This window comes from Oncorhynchus gorbuscha, linkage group LG19, assembly GCF_021184085.1.
Source record: "Oncorhynchus gorbuscha isolate QuinsamMale2020 ecotype Even-year linkage group LG19, OgorEven_v1.0, whole genome shotgun sequence".
In the NCBI taxonomy this organism is placed as follows: domain Eukaryota; kingdom Metazoa; phylum Chordata; class Actinopteri; order Salmoniformes; family Salmonidae; genus Oncorhynchus; species Oncorhynchus gorbuscha.
The window spans coordinates 32946651-32970242 of NC_060191.1; the positions used below are offsets into that span (position 1 = coordinate 32946651).

A 23592-nucleotide genomic window follows, 5' to 3' on the forward strand; every position below is an offset into this window, starting at 1 on the left:
CAGCACCGCTTCAGCTGCTAGGCTTGGCAATTTAGCAGCAATACTGGCCTTCAGTCAGAAGTAGCTGCAAACGATAATATTAGGACCATGAAAGAACTGTCTACAGTGACCGATCTGCTCATCCAGTGCCTTCAGAGTAATGCTCATATGGTTGGGAAGAATTTGGCAGCATGTGTGTGTTGCACAGCACCACCTATGGTTAGCGAAGCCCAAGCTCCCTGACAAAGAGAAAGTTCCACTCTTAGATATACCCATATCACCTAGCCAGGAGCGGCCCAAGTGTCTAAAGGAGGACAGAGAAGCACATATAAATGTGTCAGCCAGCAAACTATTTCTCCTGTCCCAGGCCCCCCAACTGGGATGCCCCCCCCAAAAAAAACAGGCTCAGACAGGCTGCACCTGCTCGTTGGTGGAGGAACATACGTTCTCAGTCCTACTGAAGAAGTTTCTAGAGAGCAATAAAATGGTGGTGCGTAGCACTTCAAACTCCCGGTGGAGTTCTCCTAAGCGCAGTTCACACCCAGGTGACTTTGATTACAGACATAATCCGACAGGGATGGGGAGCAGTCTTGAACCAGTAAGGGGTTTGTGGTGTATAGTCCGCACCATAAACAACACATCAATGTTCTGGAGCTCAAGGCGGTTCACCTTGCACTCCAGCACTTCCTCCCAACATGTACTGATAACGGATAGACAACATGAGTGGTTGCATACATCAACTGCCTTGGTGGACTGAGGTCAATGACACTACACCAGGTAGCAAGGGAGCTACCGCTTTGGGCAAACACACTACTTACATCCCTCAAAGCAATACACCTGCCGGGGCCAATCTGTTAACCTTGCGAGACTCAAACATTGTCCGATGTGGTTCTCCACGAAGGGTCCAGCAGGCCCACTCGGGGTCAACGCCCTATAACACAGACGGCTGAGGGGGCTGCCCTATGCCTTTCCATCAATTCCCTCGCTCCCTCAGGTCTTGAGGAAGCTCATTCTTGAGAACAAGTCAGTTCTACTTGACTTCCTAGGGGCTCATCTGGACTAAGGCTTAATGGTGAGGTATCCCACTCTGTTGCTGAACCACCTGTTTGGTACAGCAACCCCTTTACAAAAAAAGAGAGAACGTTACGGATTTAGCCCTGGTTCTCTGAGTAGAGTAACGGATCGCCAAGCTTTCATGTCGTTCCTCCACCTCTGTGGAATTCAAGTCGAGTAATTGACAGTGTGTCACGTCACACCGCCTTTTATAGTGACAAGTCACGTGGATACAGTAATGGAATGGCGTGACTGTAAATATATTTTATATTAAGCATCTCATCGCGTGAAGGGGAAGGAGTCCCCATAGGTCATTTCTCGACCTGTTAATCTACTCAGAGAACTAAGTTTACATCCAAAACTCAAGGTTCTTTATGAAGAGTTTCTTGCCAAGTATACAGTAATTTGATGTGTGTATGACAATGTTACTAACCATGAAGACTGTTTACAATAACGTTGTGATCTTGATTCCAGGCACAAAGAACACCCCCCTTCAGATCAGTGCTATGGTCATTAGCCTGGGCTACTTCATCTTCGATATGGGCTGGTGTGTGTACTTCCGCACAGAGGGCCCGGTGATGCTGGTCCACCACACGATGAGCATCCTGGGTATCTTGTTGACCCTGAGCTTGGGGGAATCGGGCATTGAGTCCTGCGCCGTAATCTTTGCTAGCGAGATCACCAACCCCCTGCTGCAAACTCGCTGGTTCCTGAGACAGTTGGGTCGCTATGAGAGCCTGACAGGGGAGGTGGTGGATGTTCTGTTTGTGGTGCTATTTGTGTTCATGCGCATAGTGGTTGGCGGGAGGATGTTGTACTGCGAGCTCATCTCCCCACGGCCCAGGTTAATTATAAAGTGTGGGGGAGTTGCCATGTATGTGCTGTCCTGGGTGTTCATGGTGGACATTGGTCGTTTCGCCTACTGCAAGAGTCAATCCAAATACAGACGCTGGAGAGATCAACACAAATTGGCAGCAGTTAATGGACATGTCCGAAAGACCGACTGAAAGACTTCCTTATCATTAGAAGATTAATAAAAACATCCAATGTTTATACTAATAGACAACCTTAATAGATTTAATGGTTGTGTAAGCATGGGGTTAAAGTCAACCCATTCTTTAGGCCTATATGGTTATATGGGAATATGTTGGTATTTAGCTAACACAATTTTAACAAGTGCAAGAGAATGATGCAAGAGCATCTTAAAAAATGTACAACTGTAGAAAAAACAATTGAGATATAGTTTATCTTTTGAAACCAAAGGACCTAGTGCCAATATGATGAACAGATGTATTTCACAACCTATTTACAATTAAATGTAACCTAATAGTATGTTCTTCTAACCTTGTATCCGCAATAAGTTGACTATTGGGAAATAGGCACATAACATTCCCTAATCCTCATAGGTTCGGCAACACTTTTTCGAGGCAGTGAAATTGAACCGAAACTGTTTCTTTCTAATTTGAGTCTTTGTCTAATTTGAATTGTACTACAATTTATAAGCCATTTAAAAACATTCCATTTGGTTTTTAGGAAGAGGTTTATTAACGCTCGCTGAGATTGCAGTGTTACATGACACTGGCTTTTATATAACATACAACTCAGTAAAAAGTGACATGTTTCTTGTGACAACTGTCTTACCATTTAGCTACAATATGGGTTTTTCATTCAAGCGAACAGCAACAAATCCGTAACACATGGAACAAAGTAATTGTGTAACATACTGTAATAGTATGTTTTTGTGGCATTCCATTGCTTGATTGGGTGTATATTAGTTTAAAATAACAATTGTTGTGTGCATGGTATTGCTTAAAATGTTCCAGTATGATGCTAAGTCACATTTCCCAATATTGTATGCATTCATATTTGAAATTCACTACTTTTCGATTACATATTTCAATCTGGTGCCTCAATAGTTAGACAATGTGGAATTGTTTGTCAACATTCACCACCCCTGTGTCTTAGTTAAAAAATACCAATGGGTAAACAATAATTTGTGCTAAATGTTTGTGCACTGTATTGCTTAAAATGTTCCAGTATGATGCCAGGTCACATTTCCCACTATTGTATGCTTTCATATTTGAAATTCACTACTTTTATATGAAATATTTAAATATGGTGCCTAAATAGTTAGATACCATTTCACATACTGTATGTCAACATTCACTACCCCTGTGTCTGTGATAAAGGAGAATAAATATGTGTGCCTTTGTGACTTTATACGTTTTCTGTTCAAATGTAATGTTTACTTTTGTGTTTTCAATAAATACCCTGAATACAAATCTGGTATAGAAATATGTGCTGTAATATCAAGTAAAATATTACAGCACATATTAGGCATATATAGTATCAAATATTTATTAGAAAAATTTGAACAGATGTATTATTTATTTTTACTCAGGGAACTACTACTTTGCCACTTGTTAGAATTAACTTTAAATGAGTTATGTTAATTGTATTCCAACATATTTAAAGGTATACTAGCCTACATTGCTTTCAAAAAAAGTAGTGTAGCCTTGTCCCGTACTGTTGGGTAGACTTAATGCGCTATAGCCACAGAGTGCTCTGTGCGTGAAGTATTCAAATTGTCCACATGGTGGCATTTGTAAATCAACAATCCTCCAAAATACTGTACTAGAGTGGTCAACCAAAAATGTTACGTTTGAACACGTTTTGCTGCCAAATGCCATAACCATTTAACACTGTAAAATGTTATGATTTATAATTGTTACAGCAGGAAATGATTGTACCTTATTTACTGGTCATTTTAATGGAATAGTTCACCCACAAATTAAAGTTTGTCCGAAGTTGTCTGACCCCAAAAGGTGAGTCCTGATTAGTGCACGTCCTAAGCCATCTGCTGTGTAGATCCAATAATACAGTATACCTGAATCCCAAATGAATGGGAGCAGTATAGGGATGTACTTTTTTTTCGGTGCCTTGTTTCCATTCATTTGGGTTGAAGGCATACAACAGTCGATATGAACTCCTCTTGACATTATGATTATAACATTCTTAACACCATCTTATATTCCCTCATTGTGTCTACTTATTTATTCCTGTGTTATACCACTTTCTGAGACCTGAAAACATCTGACAAGCTTCGATGTTGGAGTGTCAGATGTTTTCAAGTTTTAGAAGTGGTATAACACAGGAATAAATAAGTAGACACAATGAGGGGAATATAAGATGGTGTTGTAGAATATCAATGTGATAATCATAATGGCCAATAATAACAATGATAATGTTCAAAATAAATTTGGCCTACATAATATACATTTGTAACCTCAAGGACATCCAATCAGACACCATAATGAACAAGGCAAAAGAGGAATATTATTATTATTATTTTTAATTAAAAGTCTGGCCAGGTTTTTATTTTTATCCCATCTGCCAAGGACATCCAATCAGACACCACAATGAATAAGACGAATGTTTTATTATTATTTTTTTAATGAAAGTCTGGAAATTATATTTTTTATTCTTCTCCCGGCGGAAGTAGACAGACGCAAATTGGGAGCTGTTGGTCAGGGCGTAGTTATCCTGAAATTTTGGAAAATTGTAGAAAGTCATTTATTTTCTCCTCAATAACATATCTGGAAACACGTTCTAATAATCACATTATTCTAAAGTGATAACGGACTCGGTGGTTCTTGTTTTGTGAATGAGAGAATTAGTTTGCTAGCTAGCTCTAACCTTGTTAGCATAGCGTATACATCCAACGGAATTCTGCAGAGAAACAACTTCAAATTGTTTAAATTCTGGAAACATGGAGTCAATGAAAAATGCGCTCCGTTAAGTTTTGTGGATGTTTGCAACCCCGAATTAGATATACGAGAAACGATTCCTTAGCTCGTATGGACTTCATATTTGATGGGGCACCTTGTACATTTGTTGGACAGCGTGTTTTTGTGATTTCGTTTGTTTGGGAATGACATCCAGGATTGTCGGAGCACACGAAACAAAGTTTTGTAGCTAGTGAAAGAGTTCATCTGTTTTCGTTGCTAGATATAGCTGTATAGTAGTTGGCCACCGTTGTTAGCCGAGACTCTGCAGCAATTGACTGTAGCTGCTAATGCATTCAGTCGGCTGAATTTCAACGATTTACTTTGTTTCGTTGCTAACTATCAATCTTAACACTTTTAAGGAAACCGTATCTTATCGGACACGTTTCGAGTCGACTGGGGGAAAGGCGTCCCGTTAACTAACCGCTAGCTAACGTTGTAGTCTGGCTAGCTTCAGTTCAAGCTAACTGAACACATTTAGACGGGCACATTGGCTCGCAAGCTAAATAGCGCAATAGCTAGCTGGGGGAAGGGGGGGTAAAAACGAATGCATTTGCTAGCTAATCAAGCTAAGAATATTACCTAGTTTATGTTGATTCAATAATTACTAACTAGTTAGCTAATTCACAACACGGGTTTCAACTCAGACTTGTCAGTTTTTTAGAAATTATCCTGGTCACGAGGGGCTGCTCGTCCGCGGATAAAGGCAAACTTGCGGAGTCTGGGTACACCAAATGGGACTGACTCGATTTTCAACAACAAAAACAGTTGACAGTCTGACTTATTACACCAGGCCAGGTTAACTGGTTGTATTTCCTATAGGGTTTTACATCTGACAAAAGTAAGTGTGATGCGAACCATTTCGATTGACGTCAAAGGATTCGTACATGGAGATAGATCCAGACAGAGTGAAAGTGGAGGCTGTATCAATATTTTCCAACGGAACACAATTGTCAATAGGAACATCCCTGACCACGGTGTCTTCTGCGAAAAGGTGGAGAGCTGCACGACGTAAGACGAGGAGTGATTAGAGGTACTGATTTATCTCAAGGGTTACAGCAGCGAAAGTTTCATTATTGTCAGTGGCTTGTCTGAATACGTAGCATTCCACTGCGAAGGATTGCAAAACTATTCATTTGATGTTTTGAATTCATTATTAGGACATACCCATACGTTATTTTTCACTGGGAGTCTATCGCCGACAATTTTAAGGTGTTTTTATAACATTGTTATTTGGGGATTCAGCTCTCAATGTTTTCTTTTTTTATGTCATCTTTTTCAAGCATCTCAACACAGACGGATGTTAGGGAAGGACTTCAAAGAGACTCTTATCATACTTTGGAAAATGATAATTGGATATAAATCAAAGCAAATCTAGAAACGGAAGCCCAATGAGCGACACACAGTCCAGTATCACTGATAGGTAAGTACGACATTTTCCAGGCATTTAGTAAACACTCCACTTCACAATGTCATTGAAGACAGCATGCCCTTTGGCTCCTGCACGTATGCACCTTTTGCTTTATCAGATAGTGTAGGCGACATGTGGTCCTTTTGTAGCCCAGTTGGTAGAGAGCATGGTTGTTGTAACGCTAGGGTTGTGGGTTCGATTCCCGGGACCACCCAAACTTCAAGTATATGCACTCGTGACTGTAAATTGCTTTGCTAAAATTGCAAGTTCTCAAGTCTTTTAAAAACCTGCAAGGATTGGTATGCCCACTGATAATTTTCCACCGGCTGCATGCAAGTGACAATTATTTTCATGTTAAGTCAATTGTTCATTTCTGGAGGCAGCTAAAGGCTTTTACTATCTCCCATATGGAATAGCCTAAGCTGTATATAAATAATGTGTATTATTACTGAATGTTACTTAATATGTACTCCAACAACTCATTTCAAAATGATCAACCAGTAGGCGGAGCATTATTTTTCATTGAGGTGTGTTCTTAATTAAGTAGCACAATTAGCCTCTCATATATTTTCTCAACCCAGTGCTGTGCTGAACTCTCCACTTTGTCGCACCACAGAAATTGGTACTAGCAAAAGACCTCTGACCATTTACCATGATTTTTACACCAACAACCAGATAATACAAAAAGGTCTTGAGCAGGTTGTTGCACCATCAAAGAGTGAAAATGGAATTTGAGCTGTTCCAAGTGAATCAACCACGATCATGTCAATAGTGTGTCTAGAGCTAGAGAGGCCTGACAACCAAATGAAGAAATGGTACAATTTTGTCCTCTGCATCTGAAGTCCACTTTCCTGCAAGGAAGGAAATCAACAAACCAGAAACCCAGCAAGTAGGCTAGCCTGTACTGGATCTGTTTCATTAATCTTATCCAAAATAGAGAAATTACGTTTCCAACATGAGTACTCTTATGGGGTGTGAGTACTCTTATGGGGTGTTTGAACAAATAGGATGCTACTTGTTCAAACTAGGCCTATAGTCTAATAAAAATAATGCAACTAAATGGGTGTTTAATGGCGGGTGTTGTCGATCAGTGACATTGCCGCTGTGGTGCAGCACTCCTCTCTCTGTGAACTGCATTTTGTTTATGGTTTGCCTTGTCTAAAGACAAAAATACACTACAAGATTTTTGCGCACTCTACGGGCTCTAACCGCCGGAGAACCTCTCACATTTAACGATTCAGTCAAGCCAAATGGTAGTGACCAAGTAAACGGTATAGTATAGACCTGGCAGCACCTCCGTGGCTTTATGATTAGACAATTGGGCCAGAATCAGGCTATGTTTGCGCATGTGTAGGCCTAGTAAGGAAATCATCATAGCAACTGAGGAGGAATTTCAATGTACATACAAGGAACGCATCATCTGTGCACGTGGATTACTGATGTTCAGTTTGAGAGGTAGAGCGTGGAGATGACAACTACCGGAGGTAAACTTTGAAAGCTTGCTACTGCTATAATTGATTTGAATAAACACTGTTTCATTGATAAATAGCTTAATCATGGGCAGAGTTGTTGACCTCACGATAAACCAGATTGAGTTATTTACATAACTTTACATTTACATACATTACATTGACGTGGCAGCCGGGGCATAATCAATCGGAGATGGACAGTGCATGGGTGCTGAAAGTAGGCTTAATTTTAATTTGACTTTACTATCAACGAGGGCTTTGTGTTAACCTGTTTCTTAAGAAGTAAGAGGTAGGGCAGTGGCGGTCATGACATTGGGTCAGTCGGTTATTGTCATGCAAAATCTCCAGGCCGCTGATGCGTGCCTTTGGAACACCTACATCTAAATTTAAAAAGTCTAATGAATCAATTTAATAAACGCCATCGCAATACATCCATGATTTCTTTTAGGCAGGTCTAAAGAAACATAATGATATAAAGAAAATCTATTTCAGAAGAGCAGAATATGAGTTACTTGGCTTACTGTATGTTATCTGGCTATGTGCCATGCCATAGGCTGTAGGCTTGTTCATTTAGCAGTCAAGATTTGCTTATAAATCCCTTGCCATTATTTTACATGATTTTATACTAAGAAGAATATACTATAAAGATGAGAGGGAGTGCACACATGGAGTGGCTATATTGAGTGTAAAATTGTTCATTTGAAACTGGTCCTATATGCTAGATTTAGTTATTTTGCAACTTTTTAGTTGTAAGTGATACAAACCTTTTTAGAATGTCTTAGAAATCAAAACATACAGTATATGGGCTGCGTGATGAGACTATAGGCAATTGATGAGTTGCAGAAGTCACAAAAAAGCTTGCGCTTTATTCCTTGCCTCAGGCTGTACCACGTTGTTTTCTCATCAAGTGATCATATTTTCATCCATCAGACTATTCTCAATTTAATCTTGTCTTTACTAATATGTAAAATTAGTTATGAATTTACAATAGCCCATTATGAAATGGACAGGGGGAAAAAATACTTGTCAGGGGCCACTTTCCCGCCTGTTTGTTTTTCAATCATGCCAGGTAGGCTACTCACTCCACTTATTTCACTCCATGCATCAACCACTGTGTGAGGAGCATGCACCCTCCTGCTGCACGACAGGTGATATTCTGGGAAGAGATGGACACGCATGGCGGTGAGAGAGATTCTGTAGCTAAAGATTGTCAGTCTATTTATTAAAAATATTTTAAAAATTCCCTATTACTAGGCTATTCAAAATCGAATACAAATTCACCGTAATTGTAGGTTAACTCTGTAAGCAGGCCTGCTTACAATCATTAAACCAACAGCATCGCCTAGGTCTATACATTCTCTCCCAGACTCATGAATAGTTTGGAAAGTTTGGAGCGTAGCATATTGTAACCAGTCCATTTGAATGCATAATAATACAGTCCACACTCAAAGGCGATTACTAGAATTTGTCATTTTGGAGTTATAGGCTAGATCAATTATGTACCAGACATCTTATTAAGTCAGTTTTTGAAAGAAAAAAGTCTGCCATGCGCAATGTGTGTATTGTATATACAATTATTATTTTGAAAATATTTTTATTTTATTTCAGGCTTGGGCTCATATTTAGGTTTATGCATACGCTCTACTATGCATATGGTTGTTTTTTGAATGAATCATCACCTTAGAAAGTGCTGTCCGTTTCGTTGGTAGGCTTTGAAACAACATCCACAACGACTGTTTTCCACTCATTTTCAACCTGTTGAACCAATTTATTCAAATTGATCAATCACGGTGAGTTTTAAAAGCATGCTACAGTTTTGATAAGTGTTTAATATGATTTTCAATTGCATTTGCATTGATGTCAGAGTGGTTAGAGGAACAATAAAGCCTTGATTACCAGGCCATTAGGACCTGATGGTTGTTAGCGAGTTGGTTATTACCAACGCATGTCCTGAGTGCATCTGAGGAAATCAGCGTGACTCACGTGGAATTTTACTACGGCCATGACTGCTGGTGTGGTGGTAATACAGTCTCTTCAACAGCCCTAGGTAGGTCTACTTGTTTGACAGACACAATTATAGGCTATTATTAGTAGATTTTGTTGGCCAATTCCTTCATTCACCACGGACTCCTTAAATATCTGTCAGTGAAGGGCTCAAATTGAGGGGGTATGTGAGGGTATGCCATACACTTGGTGCCATTGTTGTGATGAACTTGTGAGTTAATTGATGAGAATCTTTTTTTATAGTTCTGATTGGCTAATGGTGGAGTATGCTTTGCATTTGCTTTGAGCACTGCTCATACTTGGCGATAATGGCTTATTTTGATGCTGAATATATATTCAAAATGTTTGCAAATTATCGTGACAACGTAAGTGCCCCCGGGAGCCCATTGGAGCCATCAACCGCAAACCGGGTATGTGCTTTACGGGCTGCGACATTACATGTTACTCTGAGTTTGCTCCGATTTCCTATCATTTGGAGAAATGCGCCGGGAGCTGATCAGGAGCCCGTAGATCGGGTTAAAATGTGTAGTGTCCGCCGGCTTTAGTTGTATGCATTGCACAGCTTGGGACTGTGTTGTCAGTGTGTGCAGTTAGCTCTTTGTCATAGAGTTTTGCTGATCTCCACGTTTTTTTCCTACACCCCTGAGGCCCTCCCGGGAAGTGGTGACATTGCTGATAAACAATGCCTGTCAGTGGGACCCAGGCCTGAAATTGTGATTTTAGGGGAAAGGCCATTTGGCCTTCAAGAGCTGCCCAGTCTGCCAGGGCACCAAGGCCATCTGCCAGGGCACCAAAGCCATTAACCAAAATTGACCATTTTAAATTGATTTGAAAGACACTTTATTCTGTATTTTGCTGACAGGTTTATGAAATTGAGTGCATGGCTATGCAAACTCCACAGTCAAACACTGGCAGTAGAATGGCCTTACTGAAGAGCTCAGTGACTTTCAGCATGGCACCGTCATAAGATGCCACCTTTCCATCAAGTGCTGTTATTGTGAAGTGGAAATATCTAGGAGCAACAACGGCTCAGCCTCGAAGTGGTAGGCCACACAAGCTCACAGAATGGGACCACCGAGTGCTGAAGCGCATGGCGTGTAAAAATTGTCTGCCCTCGGTTGCAACACTCACGACAAGTTCCAAACTGCCTCTGGAAGCAACGTCAGCAAGAGAACTATTCGTCTGGAACTTCACCATGCGTAATGATGTCGGCTGGAGTGGTGTAAAGCTTGGAGTGATGAATCACACGTTACCGTCTGACAGATTAATTTGGGTTTGGAGAATGCTACCTGCCAGAATACGTAGTGCCAACTGTAGTAAAGTTTGGTGGAGGAGGAATAACAATCTGGGGCTGTTTTTCATGGTTCGGGCTAGGCCCCTTAGTACCTGTGACGAGAAATCTTAACGCTACTGCATACAATGACAATCTAGATTCTGTGCTTCAAACTTTGTGGCAAAAGTTTTGGCCCTTTCCTGTTTCAGCATGACAATTCCCCCGTGCACAAAGCGAGGTCCATACAGAAATGGTTTGTCGAGATCGTTGTGGAAGAACTTGACTGGCCTGCACAGAGCCCTGACCTCAACTCCATCCAACACCTTTAGGAAGAATTGGAACGCCGACTGCGAGCTAGGCCTAATTGCCCAACATCAGTGCCCGACTAATGCTCTTGTGGCTGAATGGAAGCAAATCCCTGCAGCAATGTTCCAACATCTAGTGGAAAGCCTTCCCAGAAGAGTGGAGGCTGTTTATAGCAGCAAACGGGGGACCACACCCCCTTGGGCCTTATTGCTTAATTAACACAGGTCTCATAAATAATCTTTCAAGCACAAGCCCACGTACTAGTGACTAGCCAACTAATCCTTTTCCAGTTTTGCCAACTTGGGTCTATTTGCTAGCTAATAAGGCAGAATGTATAGCTGCACATATCTATATGAGAGCCATGTGAGTGAGAGGTGTTTCGGAGCACAGCTGTTGGCAGCCGGGATAAGGGAATTATTATTTATTCAATGTAAGGGCACAAGGGCCACACCGGTGGGACCACACTCCCTCCCGGCCCTCTCCGATAGGTCTGCTTGTCTGGCAGTGGAAGGGAGGCTGGGGTGGTCTGTTGTTCTACCTGGCTGTTGAAGGCCTAGGACACACAATATGAGACTCTGTGAGTTGGTGTCTGAGTAATGTGCGCAACGTCAGGTTTATTTTTGAACGGTGTAAGCCTACAAAATGACAACAAAACATGAATGTGTTCATTGCTCCCTTTGAAAACGGTGAATAAATTATCATTTTTTTTAGGGTTTTCTGAGTTACAAGAGTTAGGCCTAGTGCTCATGTTCCGAAATGTTTGTTTTGTGAATGGTCAATGTGCAGCCGGTGCCTGCCATTAGGCTTTTCTGCAGCCAGTGGTGCTCTCCACTGATTGGTCCATATTCATGCAGAGTAAGCTCTTTTCAGCAGGTGTGAACTGAGCATGCAGGGGTCAAAGTAAAAAGGTAGTTCTCGTGATGTGCAGTGAAGACTCCAGGAAAAATGTCAATATTAAATCATGTTTTTCACTAGTACTACTACTTGAGCTGGGAATTGCCAAGAACCTCATGATACAAAATCACAATTCTTAGATGCTGGTACGATGTGTATTGCATTTCTATACTGCGATTTTGTTTTTCAAAACATTTTGCAGAGAAACAAGGAGACGTATGTTTTGATCAGTCATGGAAATGAAAGTGCTGGAAACATGTTGGCTAACTATTTTAAAAGGAGGTGGAGAACAAGTCAGTATCGATATATCGTCCAAAATAATATCACAATATAACTATCGACCCCCCCCCCCCCAATATCACTACTATTAGCACACGCTTGCAGATAACAGACCAGAAAATCTGAAGCAAAAAACCTTGTTGCTTGGTTTTGTGTAAATCAAGGTTTGCTCTAAGCTACAGTGCATTTTGACATTTTGTTACGTTACAGCCTTATTATTAATTTTTTTTTCCCTCATCAACCTACACAACCTATCACATAATGACAAAGCAAAAACAGGTTTTTAGACAATTTTGCAAATGTATACAACAAAAAAAACAGATCACATTTCACGTAAGTATTCAGACCCTTTACTCAGTACTTTGTTGAAGCACCTTTGGCAGTGATTACAGCCTTGAGTCTTCTTGGGATTGACGCTAGAAGTTTAGCACACCTATATTTGGGAATCCCATTAATCCCATTCTTCTCTGCAGATGGGGAGCGTCGCTGCACAGCTATTTTCAGGTCTCTCCAGAGATGTTCGGTTGTGTTCAAGTCCGGGCTCTTGCTGGGCCACTCAAGGACATTTAGAGACCTGTCCCGAAGCCACGTCTGCATTGTTTTGGCTGTGTGCTTAGGGTTGTTGTCCTGTTGGCAGGTGAGCCTTCGCCTCAGTCTGAAGCCCTGAGTGCTCTGGAGCCGGTTTTCATCAAGAATCTCTCTGTACTTTGCTCTGTTCATCGATCCTGACTAGTCTGCCGCTGAAAAACATCCCCACCGCATGTTGCTGCCACCACCATGCTTCACCGTAGAGATGGTGCCAGGTTTCCTCCAGACGTGACGCTTTGCATTCAGGCCAAAGAGTTCGATCTTGATTTCATCAGACTAGAGGATCTTTTTTCTCATGGTCTGATAGTCCTTTAGGTGCCTTTTGGCAAACTCCAAGTGGGCTGTCATGTGCGTTTTACTGAGGAGTGGCTTTTGTCTGGCCACTACAATAAAGGCCTGATTTGGTGGAGTGCTGCAGAGATGCTTGTCCTTCTGGAACCTTCTCCCATCTCCACAGAGGAACTAGACCTCTGTCAGAATGACCATCGGGTTCTTGGTCACCTCCCTGATCAAAGCCCTTCTCCCCTGGTTGCTCAGTTTGGCCGGGTGGCCAGCTCTAGGAAGAGTCTTGGTGTTTCCAAACTTCTTCCATTTAAGAATAATGGAGGCCACTGTGTTATTGGGGACCTTCAATGCTGAAGAAATGTTTTTGTACCCTTCCCCAGATCTTTGCCAAACCCAGTTTTGTCTCTGAGCTCTACAAACAATTCCTTCAACCTAATGGCTTGGTTTTTGGTCTGATATGCACTGTCAACTGTGGGACCTTGTATAGACAGGTGTGTGCCCTTCCAAATCATGTCCAATCAATTGAATTTACCACAGGTGGATTCCAAGTTGTATAAACATCTCAAGGATGATCAATGGATACTGGATGCACCTGAGGTCAATTTCTGGTCTCATAGCAAAGGGTCTGAATACTTATGTAAATAAGGTATTTCTATTTTTACTTGAAAAAATGTCTAAAAACCTGTTTACCTTGTCATTATGGGGTATTTGTGTAGATTGATGAGGAATAGTTTTTATTTAATCAATTTTAGAATTTGGCTGTAACAAAATCATAATTCAGCCTGTTTTATTAAGTCATAATAATCCAGTCTGCTCTCTCACTGCCCTTCCCTTAACGTTGGGTTGAGCACCTGATTTCCTGTGGGTTTAATTGCCTTGGAGGGTCATTGTAGATCAACTTAGTCTCTCACTGGTGTGTAAATGGAGGGCTTTCCTCACACCTTGCTGTCACTTTGGCAGGCACACACCAGCTCTCCTACCACTGCAAACTCACAGTCCCTATCACCCTCCCCAGCAGCTCTAGAGGGATGAAATACACAAAAGATTACTGTAATGTTGAGGAATGAAATAAATGCAATCTATGTTCAAGCACTAAGCAAATTTCAGGTCTGCTGAGCGCAAACTTGAATGATGTCAAAATTCTGTGCAATTTCTGGTGTGCGTTTACTGTGAACACTAAGGCTGTGCCTGCTTTAAGTTAGTTTTAAGTGGGCAAGTAGACTACTGTGGCTATTTGATCATAATTTAGGCCTACCAGAGTGGCCTACCATAATAAAAACAATGGAGAAAATGCATCCTGTAACATTTTAACATGGAAATAGCTGTTCTATTATTCAGCCTACAGTAGCAGCCAATGTGTGGCGTTCAGTGTAGACCTACAGTGCCTTCGGAAAGTATTCAGATCCCTGGACTTTTTCCACATTGTGTTAGGTTACAGCCTTATTCTAAAGTTTATTAAATATATTTTTTTCCTCATCTACAAACATTACCCCATAATGACAAAGCAAAAAAGAAATCACTGAAATATCAATTTTACATAAGTATTCAGACCCTCCACTTGGTACTTTGTTGAAACACATTTGGCAGCTATTACAGCCGTGAGTCTTGGGTAATTCGCTACAATCTTGTCACACCTGAATTTGGGGAGTTTCACCAATTATTCTCTGCAGATCCTCTCAAGCTTTGTCAGGTTGGATGGGGAGCGTTGCTGCACAACTATTTTCAGGTCTCTCCAGAGCCACTCCTGCGTTGTCTTGACTGTGTGCTTAGTGTCGTTGTCCTGTTGGAAGGTGAACGGTTGCAACAGTCTGAGGTCCTGAGCGCTCTGGAGCAGGTTTTCATCAAGGATCTCTCTGTACTTTGCTCCGTTCATCTTTCCCTTGATCCTGACTTGTCTTCCAGTTCCTGCAGCTGAATAACATCCCCACGACATGATGCTGCCATCACCATGCTTCAACGTAGGGATGGTGCCAGGTTTCCTCCAGATGTGGCGCTTGGCATTCAGGCCAAAGAGTTCAATTTTGGTTACATCAGACGAGAGAGTCTTTAGGTGCCTTTTGGCAAACTCCAAGTGGGTGGTCATGTGCCTTTTTTTACTGAGGTGTAGCTTCCATCTGGCCACTCTACCATAAAGGCCTGATTGGTGGAGTGCTGCAGAGATGGTTGTCCTTCTGGAAGGTTCTCCCATCTCCACAGAGGAACTCTGGAGCTCTGTCAGTGACCATCGGGTTCTTGGTCACCTCCCTGACCAAGGCCCTTCTCCCCCGATTGCTCAGCTTGGCTGGGCGGCCAGCTCTAGGAAGAGTCTTGGTGGTTCCAAATTTCTTCCATTTAAGAATGGTGGACACCACTGTGTTCTTGGGGACATTCAATGCTGCAGAAATGTTTTGGTTCCCTTCCCCAGATCTGTGCCTCAACACAGTCTTGTCTCTGAGCTCTACGGACAATTCCTTCGACCTCATTACTTGGTTTTTGCTGTGTCATGCGCTGTCAACTGTGTGAACTTATATAGACGGGTGTGTGTGCCTTTCCAAAACATGTCCAATCAATTGGATATACCACAGGTGGACTCCAGTCATCAAGTTGTATAAACATCTCAAGGATGATCAATGGAAACAGGATGCACCTGAGCTCATTTTCGAGTCTCATAGCGAAGGGTCTGAATACTTATGTAAATAAGGTGTTTATGTTTAATACAGTTGCAACAATTTCTAAAAACCTGTTTGCTTTGTCATTATGGGGTATATTGTGTAGATTGCTGAGGATAATTCTATATTTTTAATCAATTTTAGAATAAGGCTGCATCGTAACAAAATGTGGATACCCTCAAGTGGTCTGAATACTTTCCGAAAGCACTTTCCATGTGACTTTAAAAAATAAAAAATACATGCAGTGCTTGACATTAACCTGTTTATCCACTTGTCTTTCAGACAAGGAGATGATTGAAAATGTTGTATGATGCAAGAAACTATACAAAATAAAATGCATTATTATTCCCATACCGTTTATTACAGAAAATCTGCCAATTTACGCTCTGCCTATTGGTGACTTAGTTTATTTAAGATGTCTCAAAATACTACACTGCCCTTTTTAAGACACAAGATGGCTAGAAATGCACACATTTTGTCCTCTTGTTGGAAGCAACCACTCCCCCATTGTTGACTAGAAATGAGCTATAACTGGGACAATAACTCACCAACTAGCAAATTATATGAACAAATGTGCACGTTGCACCAGCTCTCGCTTTGATCTCTAAACGAGCATCTACTCGCAAGCGCTATACTGTAGCCACAGTCTAGTTCAAAGTGAATGGCAATGTCTTTTTGCATAAAGGAAAATAGCAGCTTTGATTGGTTTTGTTGCACGTTTGTGTAGGGTATGGGCCTGATTCATGTCTGTCAATGCAATAGAATCCTACTCCAATGCTCTCTGCCTATAAGAAAATCTCTTGCGTACTTTGTTTTGGTTACGGTATGTTACTTTGAAAGTGGCCAATATTGTGTGGATTGGATCACAATTCCCACAGCCGAGTAAAATGTTGATTGTATTTAACTAAAGAGGACAACTCTAGAAAGTTGAGTGAAGTTCAATCTAGTGCTTCTGTGCAGTCTGATAGATAATATTAAGTGCATTTGGCTGGTTGTGTTAGTGCCAGCCTTTTCTTTGACAGTCCCTAAAGACGTACCTGGTAACTCAAAAGCCACCTAATGGAATTATATTTTCTCAGACGGCGGTGAGTCATTCTCTTCAAGTCAGAACCCAATATTTTAATCACAGCCCATCCCTTCAGTTAGATCACTTTCTTACCTAGAGTTAGGCTAGTGGAGCTGATAGGCTACAGGAAAAATAAATGCTGCTGCTACCTAGTGCCTACTGCACTGGAAGAACAACTGCTTTATCCATCAAGTTAGTGGAACAAATGAAAGTAAGGAGTGGAGAAAATAGTATACCATCTGCTCCCACTGTTTTTCTGTAATCATGTAGCCTAGTATTTTCTCAGCAGTGAGTTGTTGGGCCAGCAGAGCAAGAGAGACTGGGAGATTAAGATATATCCAGGCAATACCCCAGGGCTGGTGGTGGAAAGAGGGTGGGGTAGGAGCCCAGGGGTGGGGGTCCACCACCAACACACATCTCACTTTGATGCTGATGGTAGTGGACACGTTGCAATCTCTTTATTTGCAAAGAAGTGCCGCAGGGCCCAACATTACTTTCACTTCACAAAAGACAGGATCGCAACAATGGAGAGAAGGATATGGAGGAAAGGCAGCGTTGCCAATGTGTCAAGTCTTCACATGTCTGTGCTGTGGTTTCAGAGACCAAGAAGAAGTAGCCCCACTCAAAGCATTGTACTCCCACAGGGCTCGGCATATAATTGTTGTTTTGGCTACTTAGGACTGTCAGCTCTCTGTTTTAACCTGACTGGTTTAGGAACGTTCATTTTTAAATGAAAGCTTCATCGACAGAACATTGCATGTCTTACTTCAGTGGAAGACTCGTTTCCTGACTTGGATGCTCAAACTACAGCAAATCAAAACTAACTAATGCCAGGGAAGTCTTGCCAGTTGAAGCTCAGACACACCGGTAGTCTTGTCAAATGTTTGCCTGGTGACAGTATTTACTACGTCTGAATGGTGTCTGCAGTCACTCTTTTGTGTTCTCACAGATGGCTACAACTAGATGACTACACAGCAAGATGACAAAGAAACAATATAATTCCTACGCATAGTCCCATACGGCCAGTACCAGTCCATAGCCAAATGTTTAGCTAGCTAGCTATAGTAAGCATATTCGCTAGCTAGCACAACATAGTTAACTAGCTGGCTAAAGACACCAAACTCGGCAGCTGTTTTGTAGAAACTAGCTAATCCATTTTGATTTAAGTCAATACTAGCTACTAGGGATGTGCAATATATCGGTAAACATATCAGTATCGGCCGATGTCTAGTTTAAAGCCGATGTTAAAGCCAAGATAATGGAATTAATTGGCGCTTTACAATCAACCGTTCTGTCGTGGGTGATGTTGGCTTTCGCCGACTGGTCGAGCACCAGTACACACTACCAAGTGCACTATTTTTCAAATGTTGCCCCACCAGAGCTGCGCAGTAATAGCGTCACTGCTATTAGCTTCAAGACATGCATACTATGGAATGCCGTTTTGGGATACAGTAGCACTGTCAAAGCTGTACAAAAAAGTCTGCAAACACTGGCCACGAACGATGTGTTTACAATACCGCGTTGGTAATAAACGCAACTTCTGGGGTAGATATCTTTAGCTTGGTACCTTGCTAGCACCAATACAACCAGCCTGAAAACGATGACCAGTAGACACTGCAGTCATTTTCATTATTCTTAACAATAATTTAGGAATCAAGTATTAGCTAGGTTGCCACTTGTTGTTCGCCTATTGAAATTGAACTTCAGTTCATGTAAATCAATAGCTAGCCAGCTACTTACCCTGTCGCCCAAGGCCAGCAACAATAAGAATTCGGCACAATAGTGGAATTTGTGTTTTACCTTCAAAATAAACTATGCAATTGACTGTGATGCAAATTAATACAGATAGTAGACCTATGCCATACTTTTTATTTTGAAGGCTAACCGCAAAGTCCACTATTGTGGTTAATCCTCATTGTGGCTAGCTTCACGTAGTTGGGTCCGATCACAATTAATGAAATAACCCTAATTTATAAGACAGTTCTTATTTTAGATGGTGACAGCTAGCTAACTATATAGTTAGGTAACTATAGCTACTGAAACCGATGTAGTGTTATTTGACGTGTATATTTTTTGACACGCAACGACCCAAACGGCGTTCCATAGAAAACCTGTTCGAGAATTAATCGACTGAACAGAACAGAACAGCACAGCAAGAAAGTGAAAGAAATATGTTTTTGATTATGTTTTACTGGTATTGGGGACATGCGTAAATGCCAACAAAATAACTTTTTGGTGTGTAACCTTTTTATTTAACTAGGCAAGTCTGTTAAGAATTTTTATTTTATTTACAATGACAGTATTTAGTGTTGTGTGTATTGCATCTGTGCACTTAGCTAGCTACCATCCCATAGCCTGCATTGCATATTAAGTGTGACTGGCTCACCCAGAGAAAATGCTATCCTTTTACCTCGTTTTTTTTGTTTGCTCCATCACTTGGATGTCTACAGTCAATCATGGACTACAAGAAGAAACTCAGCCCAGTCACGGACCAGGATGTCTTGCTCCCAGGCAGACTAAATAACTTTTTTGCCCGCTTTGAGGACAATACAGTGCCACTGACACGGCCTGCAACGAAAACATGCGGTCTCTCCTTCACTGCAGCCGAGGTGAGTAAGACATTTAAACGTGTTAACCCTCGCAAGGCTGCAGGCCCAGACGGCATCCCCAGCCGCGCCCTCAGAGCATGCGCAGACCAGCTGGCCGGTGTGTTTACGGACATATTCAATCAATCCCTATACCAGACTGCTGTTCCCACATGCTTCAAGAGGGCCACCATTGTTCCTGTTCCCAAGAAAGCTAAGGTAACTGAGCTAAACGACTACCGCCCCCGTAGCACTCACTTCCGTCATCATAAAGTGCTTTGAGAGACTAGTCAAGGCCCATATCACCTCCACCCTACCTGACACCCTAGACCCACTCCAATTTGCTTACCGCCCAAATAGGTCCACAGACGATGCAATCTCAACCACACTGCACACTGCCCTAACCCACCTGGACAAGAGGAATACCTATGTGAGAATGCTGTTCATCGACTACAGCTCGGCATTCAACACCATAGTACCCTCCAAGCTCGTCATCAAGCTCGAGACCCTGGGTCTCGACCCCGCCCTGTGCAACTGGGTACTGGACTTCCTGACGGGCCGCCCCCAGGTGGTGAGGGTAGGCAACAACCTCTCCTCCCCGCTGATCCTCAACACGGGGGGCCCCACAAGGGTGCGTTCTGAGCCCTCTCCTGTAATCCCTGTTCACCCGCGAGTGCGTGGCCACGCACGCCTCCAACTCAATCATCAAGTTTGCGGACGACACAACAGTGGTAGGCTTGATTACCAACAACGACGAGACGGCCTACAGGGAGGAGGTGAGGGCCTTCGGAGTGTGGTGTCAGGAAAATAACCTCACACTCAACGTCAACAAAACTAAGGAGATGATTGTGGACTTCAGGAAACAGCAGAGGGAACACCCCCCTATCCACATGATGGAACAGTAGTGGAGAGGGTAGCAAGTTTTAAGTTCCTCGGCATACACATCACAGACACTGAATTGGTCCACTCACACTGACAGCGTCGTGAAGAAGGCGCAGCAGCGCCTCTTCAACCTCAGGAGGCTGAAGAAATTCGGCTTGTCACCAAAAGCACTCACAAACTTCTACAGATGCACAATCGAGAGCATCCTGGCGGGCTGTATCACCGCCTGGTAGGGCAACTGCTCCGCCCTCAACCGTAAGGCTCTCCAGAGGGTAGTGAGGTCTGCACAACGCATCACCGGGGGCAAACTACCTGCCCTCCAGGACACCTACACCACCCGATGTTACAGGAAGGCCATAAAGATCATCAAGGACATCAACCACCCGAACCACTGCCTGTTCACCCCGCTATCATCCAGAAGGCGAAGTCAGTACAGGTGCATCAAAGCTGGGACCGAGAGACTGAAAAACAGCTTCTATCTCAAGGCCATCAGACTGTTAAACAGCCACCACTAACATTGAGTGGCTGCTGCCAACACACTGTCATTGACACTGACCCAACTCCAGCCACTTTAATAATGGGAATTGATGGGAAATGATGTAAATATATCACTAGCCACTTTAAACAATGCTACCTTATATAATGTTACTTACCCTACATTATTCATCTCATATGCATGTATATACTGTACTCTACATCATCGACCGCATCCTTATGTAATACATGTATCACTAGCCACTTTAACTATGCCACTTTGTTTACTTTGTCTACATACTCATCTCATATGTATATACTGTACTCGATACCATCTACTGTATGCTGCTCTGTACCATCACTCATTCATATATCCTTATGTACATATTCCTTATCCCCTTACACTGTGTATAAGACAGTAGTTTTGAAATTGTTAGTTAGATTACTTGTTGGTTATCACTGCATTGCCGGAACTAGAAGCACAAGCATTTCGCTACACTCGCATTAACATCTGCTAACCATGTGTATGTGACAAATAGAATTTGATTTGATTTGGGGGTTCGTGCTCTAATTTGCTCAATGTCCAGTTGTTGGCCACTGACGAGCATTGCTATTTATTCTACATGTATAATCGGTAGGTTCGTAGCTACCGGGTCAGCACACTTATTTTTCTAGCAAGGGAAGAAACTGCCTCCCACTAAGTCTTTATTGATTCTCGTTATTTGTCACGGTTTACAACTGCTCATATGTCACACAAGATCATTTTAAGGGGCAATCTGCAGTTGCTACATTCATTTTGGGATTTATAAATGAGTGATATGTACACATTGATTCTTGAAGAATATCATTATATAAATGCCTCATGAACTTAGTTTAGCTGTCGTACTCCATCAGAACCCAAAATATAAGCTTGTTTTACTCTAATATAAATGTAAACAAACACTATATAGCCTCCAAACATTGTTAAAACTCATTTTGATATCATGGTATCTCTGTCTATGAATTTGAGTGGGTATATTTCTCATTACAAGCCCCATCCCTAAGTTTTTTACCAAAACGGACGGGGAGAACACTTATTGTTTCAACTGCTGATATTCCCTTTAACACACAACCAGCCTAGTTTTTCCTCTGTCTAGGCTTCCTCTAGGTCTTATTACACTTCTACTGCAATGGTGTATGGGAAGGTGTTTGTGAGGGTGCTGCTTCTCTGCAGAGGCCGATTTTAGACATTTATTTATTTTGTCCGGCTCCCTTTCCCTGCATCTCAGTGAGGTTGCTAAAATTGAATGCAGTTTCCGGGGTAGTGTGGAGCAGAGCGGAGACTCAGGGTCTGCATTGTGATTTAATGACCGACCAGAGCCTCAAATTCATGTAGTATCAAAGATGAACTCACAAAAGTAGAACATTAGAAAACATAAAACGTTTCCATGCACTCTGGCGGCACAGAAGCTGTCGTGAGCCCCTAACTGCAATGAACCTGCGTCAGACAAATGTGCATCAATTGAGAAAGTGCATTAGGCTAGATGGGCATAATACACTTGGAGCAGAGGTGAAATGTCCCTTTTTCACTGTATATGGCTATTAATGTTATTAACATATAATGTGCCATCAATGTCCAATATTTACTCACGCAAATACTAGCGTTTCTGCATCTCACAGGCCATCTACATTTCCTGGTTGTAAGTAAACCGCAATTTCAGGGTTCCTTCAAGGGTGGGAACACAGTTGGACGAGGAAGTAGGGCTCTCGTCTTTATAAAGCCAGAAAAAAATGTGTCCACCTATATATCCTGCAATGTCCTGGTAGTTCTGTTGTTGAGAGTGCAATGGCTTTATTGAACAAGTACAACCATATCTACTCGCAGCTAGCGTGATTGTGCAATCTGCGAAACAACACACTTTTAAAAATTGTATTCATTTAACCTTTATTTAACTAGGCTAGTCAGTTAAGAACAAATTCTTATTTACAATGACCGCCTACACCGGCCAAACCCCAACCCGGATGACGCTGGGCCAATTGTGTGCCGCTCTATGGGACTCTCAATCACGGCCAGTTGTGATACAGCCTGGAAACTAACCAGGGTCTGTAGTGATGCCTCTTGCACTGAGATGCAGTGCCTTAGACCGCTGCGCCACTTTGGAGCCCCAAAGGCCACAATAATAGCTACAAAACATGGCTCCATTTTCAGATCAGACTGCAGGCTCAATCAACCAATTACGTCATTGCTTGAACTCTCCCGGCATGGAAATACTGAAATACCTCTATAGTGCATAATTATGTCTGAAACAACTCTCATTAATCAGAATTATGTAGGGAGACTGGAAAGTCACCCTGTATAGTGTCTAGCAGGGAGTTTTTCTTAAACACTTCATGGAGAAATGTCTGTCCCCAAGCCCTGTCAGAAATCTTGATTGGGTTTATTGGGGCAGAAAGTGTTTCTTCCCCCTCAGGCTGTGGCTGTGGGAGCTCCCTTTGATGTCATGAAAGCGGAGGGGCTGTGCCTTAGCTTTAACCCACCTTTGACCTGTGGCCTAGTAGTCGATCCACCGGCTTTCTTTTCCCCCTCTTTTTAAAATTTATTTTTTACCTCGATTGGTAATAAATCGAGGTA

At 42.1% G+C, this 23592-nt stretch overlaps 2 protein-coding genes across 5 annotated transcripts in view; both read left to right on the forward strand.

Moving 5' to 3' along the window:
• Positions 1-1466: 1466 nt before the first annotated feature.
• On the forward strand, positions 1467-2039 carry LOC124004878 (TLC domain-containing protein 5-like). The gene has a single exon (XM_046313702.1). The coding sequence runs from the start codon at positions 1467-1469 to the stop codon at positions 2037-2039; it is 573 nt and encodes a 190-aa protein (XP_046169658.1).
• Positions 2040-4531: 2492 nt separating this feature from the next.
• The window catches only part of LOC124005077 (rho guanine nucleotide exchange factor 12-like), a 72223-nt gene continuing 53162 nt past the window's right edge, over positions 4532-23592 (forward strand). For all 4 annotated transcript variants that reach the window (XM_046313999.1, XM_046314001.1, XM_046314000.1 and 1 more), the window contains exons 1-2: positions 4532-5850; positions 6101-6240. In XM_046313999.1, coding sequence (XP_046169955.1) covers positions 6209-6240 — 32 coding nt within the window. In that variant the 5' untranslated portion in view covers positions 4532-5850; positions 6101-6208. The remainder of the gene's footprint in view (positions 5851-6100; positions 6241-23592) is intronic.

Coding starts and splice junctions, on each gene's coding strand:
- LOC124004878 (XM_046313702.1), top strand. CDS start 1,467: ATGAAGACTGTTTACAATAACGTTGTGATCTTGATTCCAGGCACAAAG.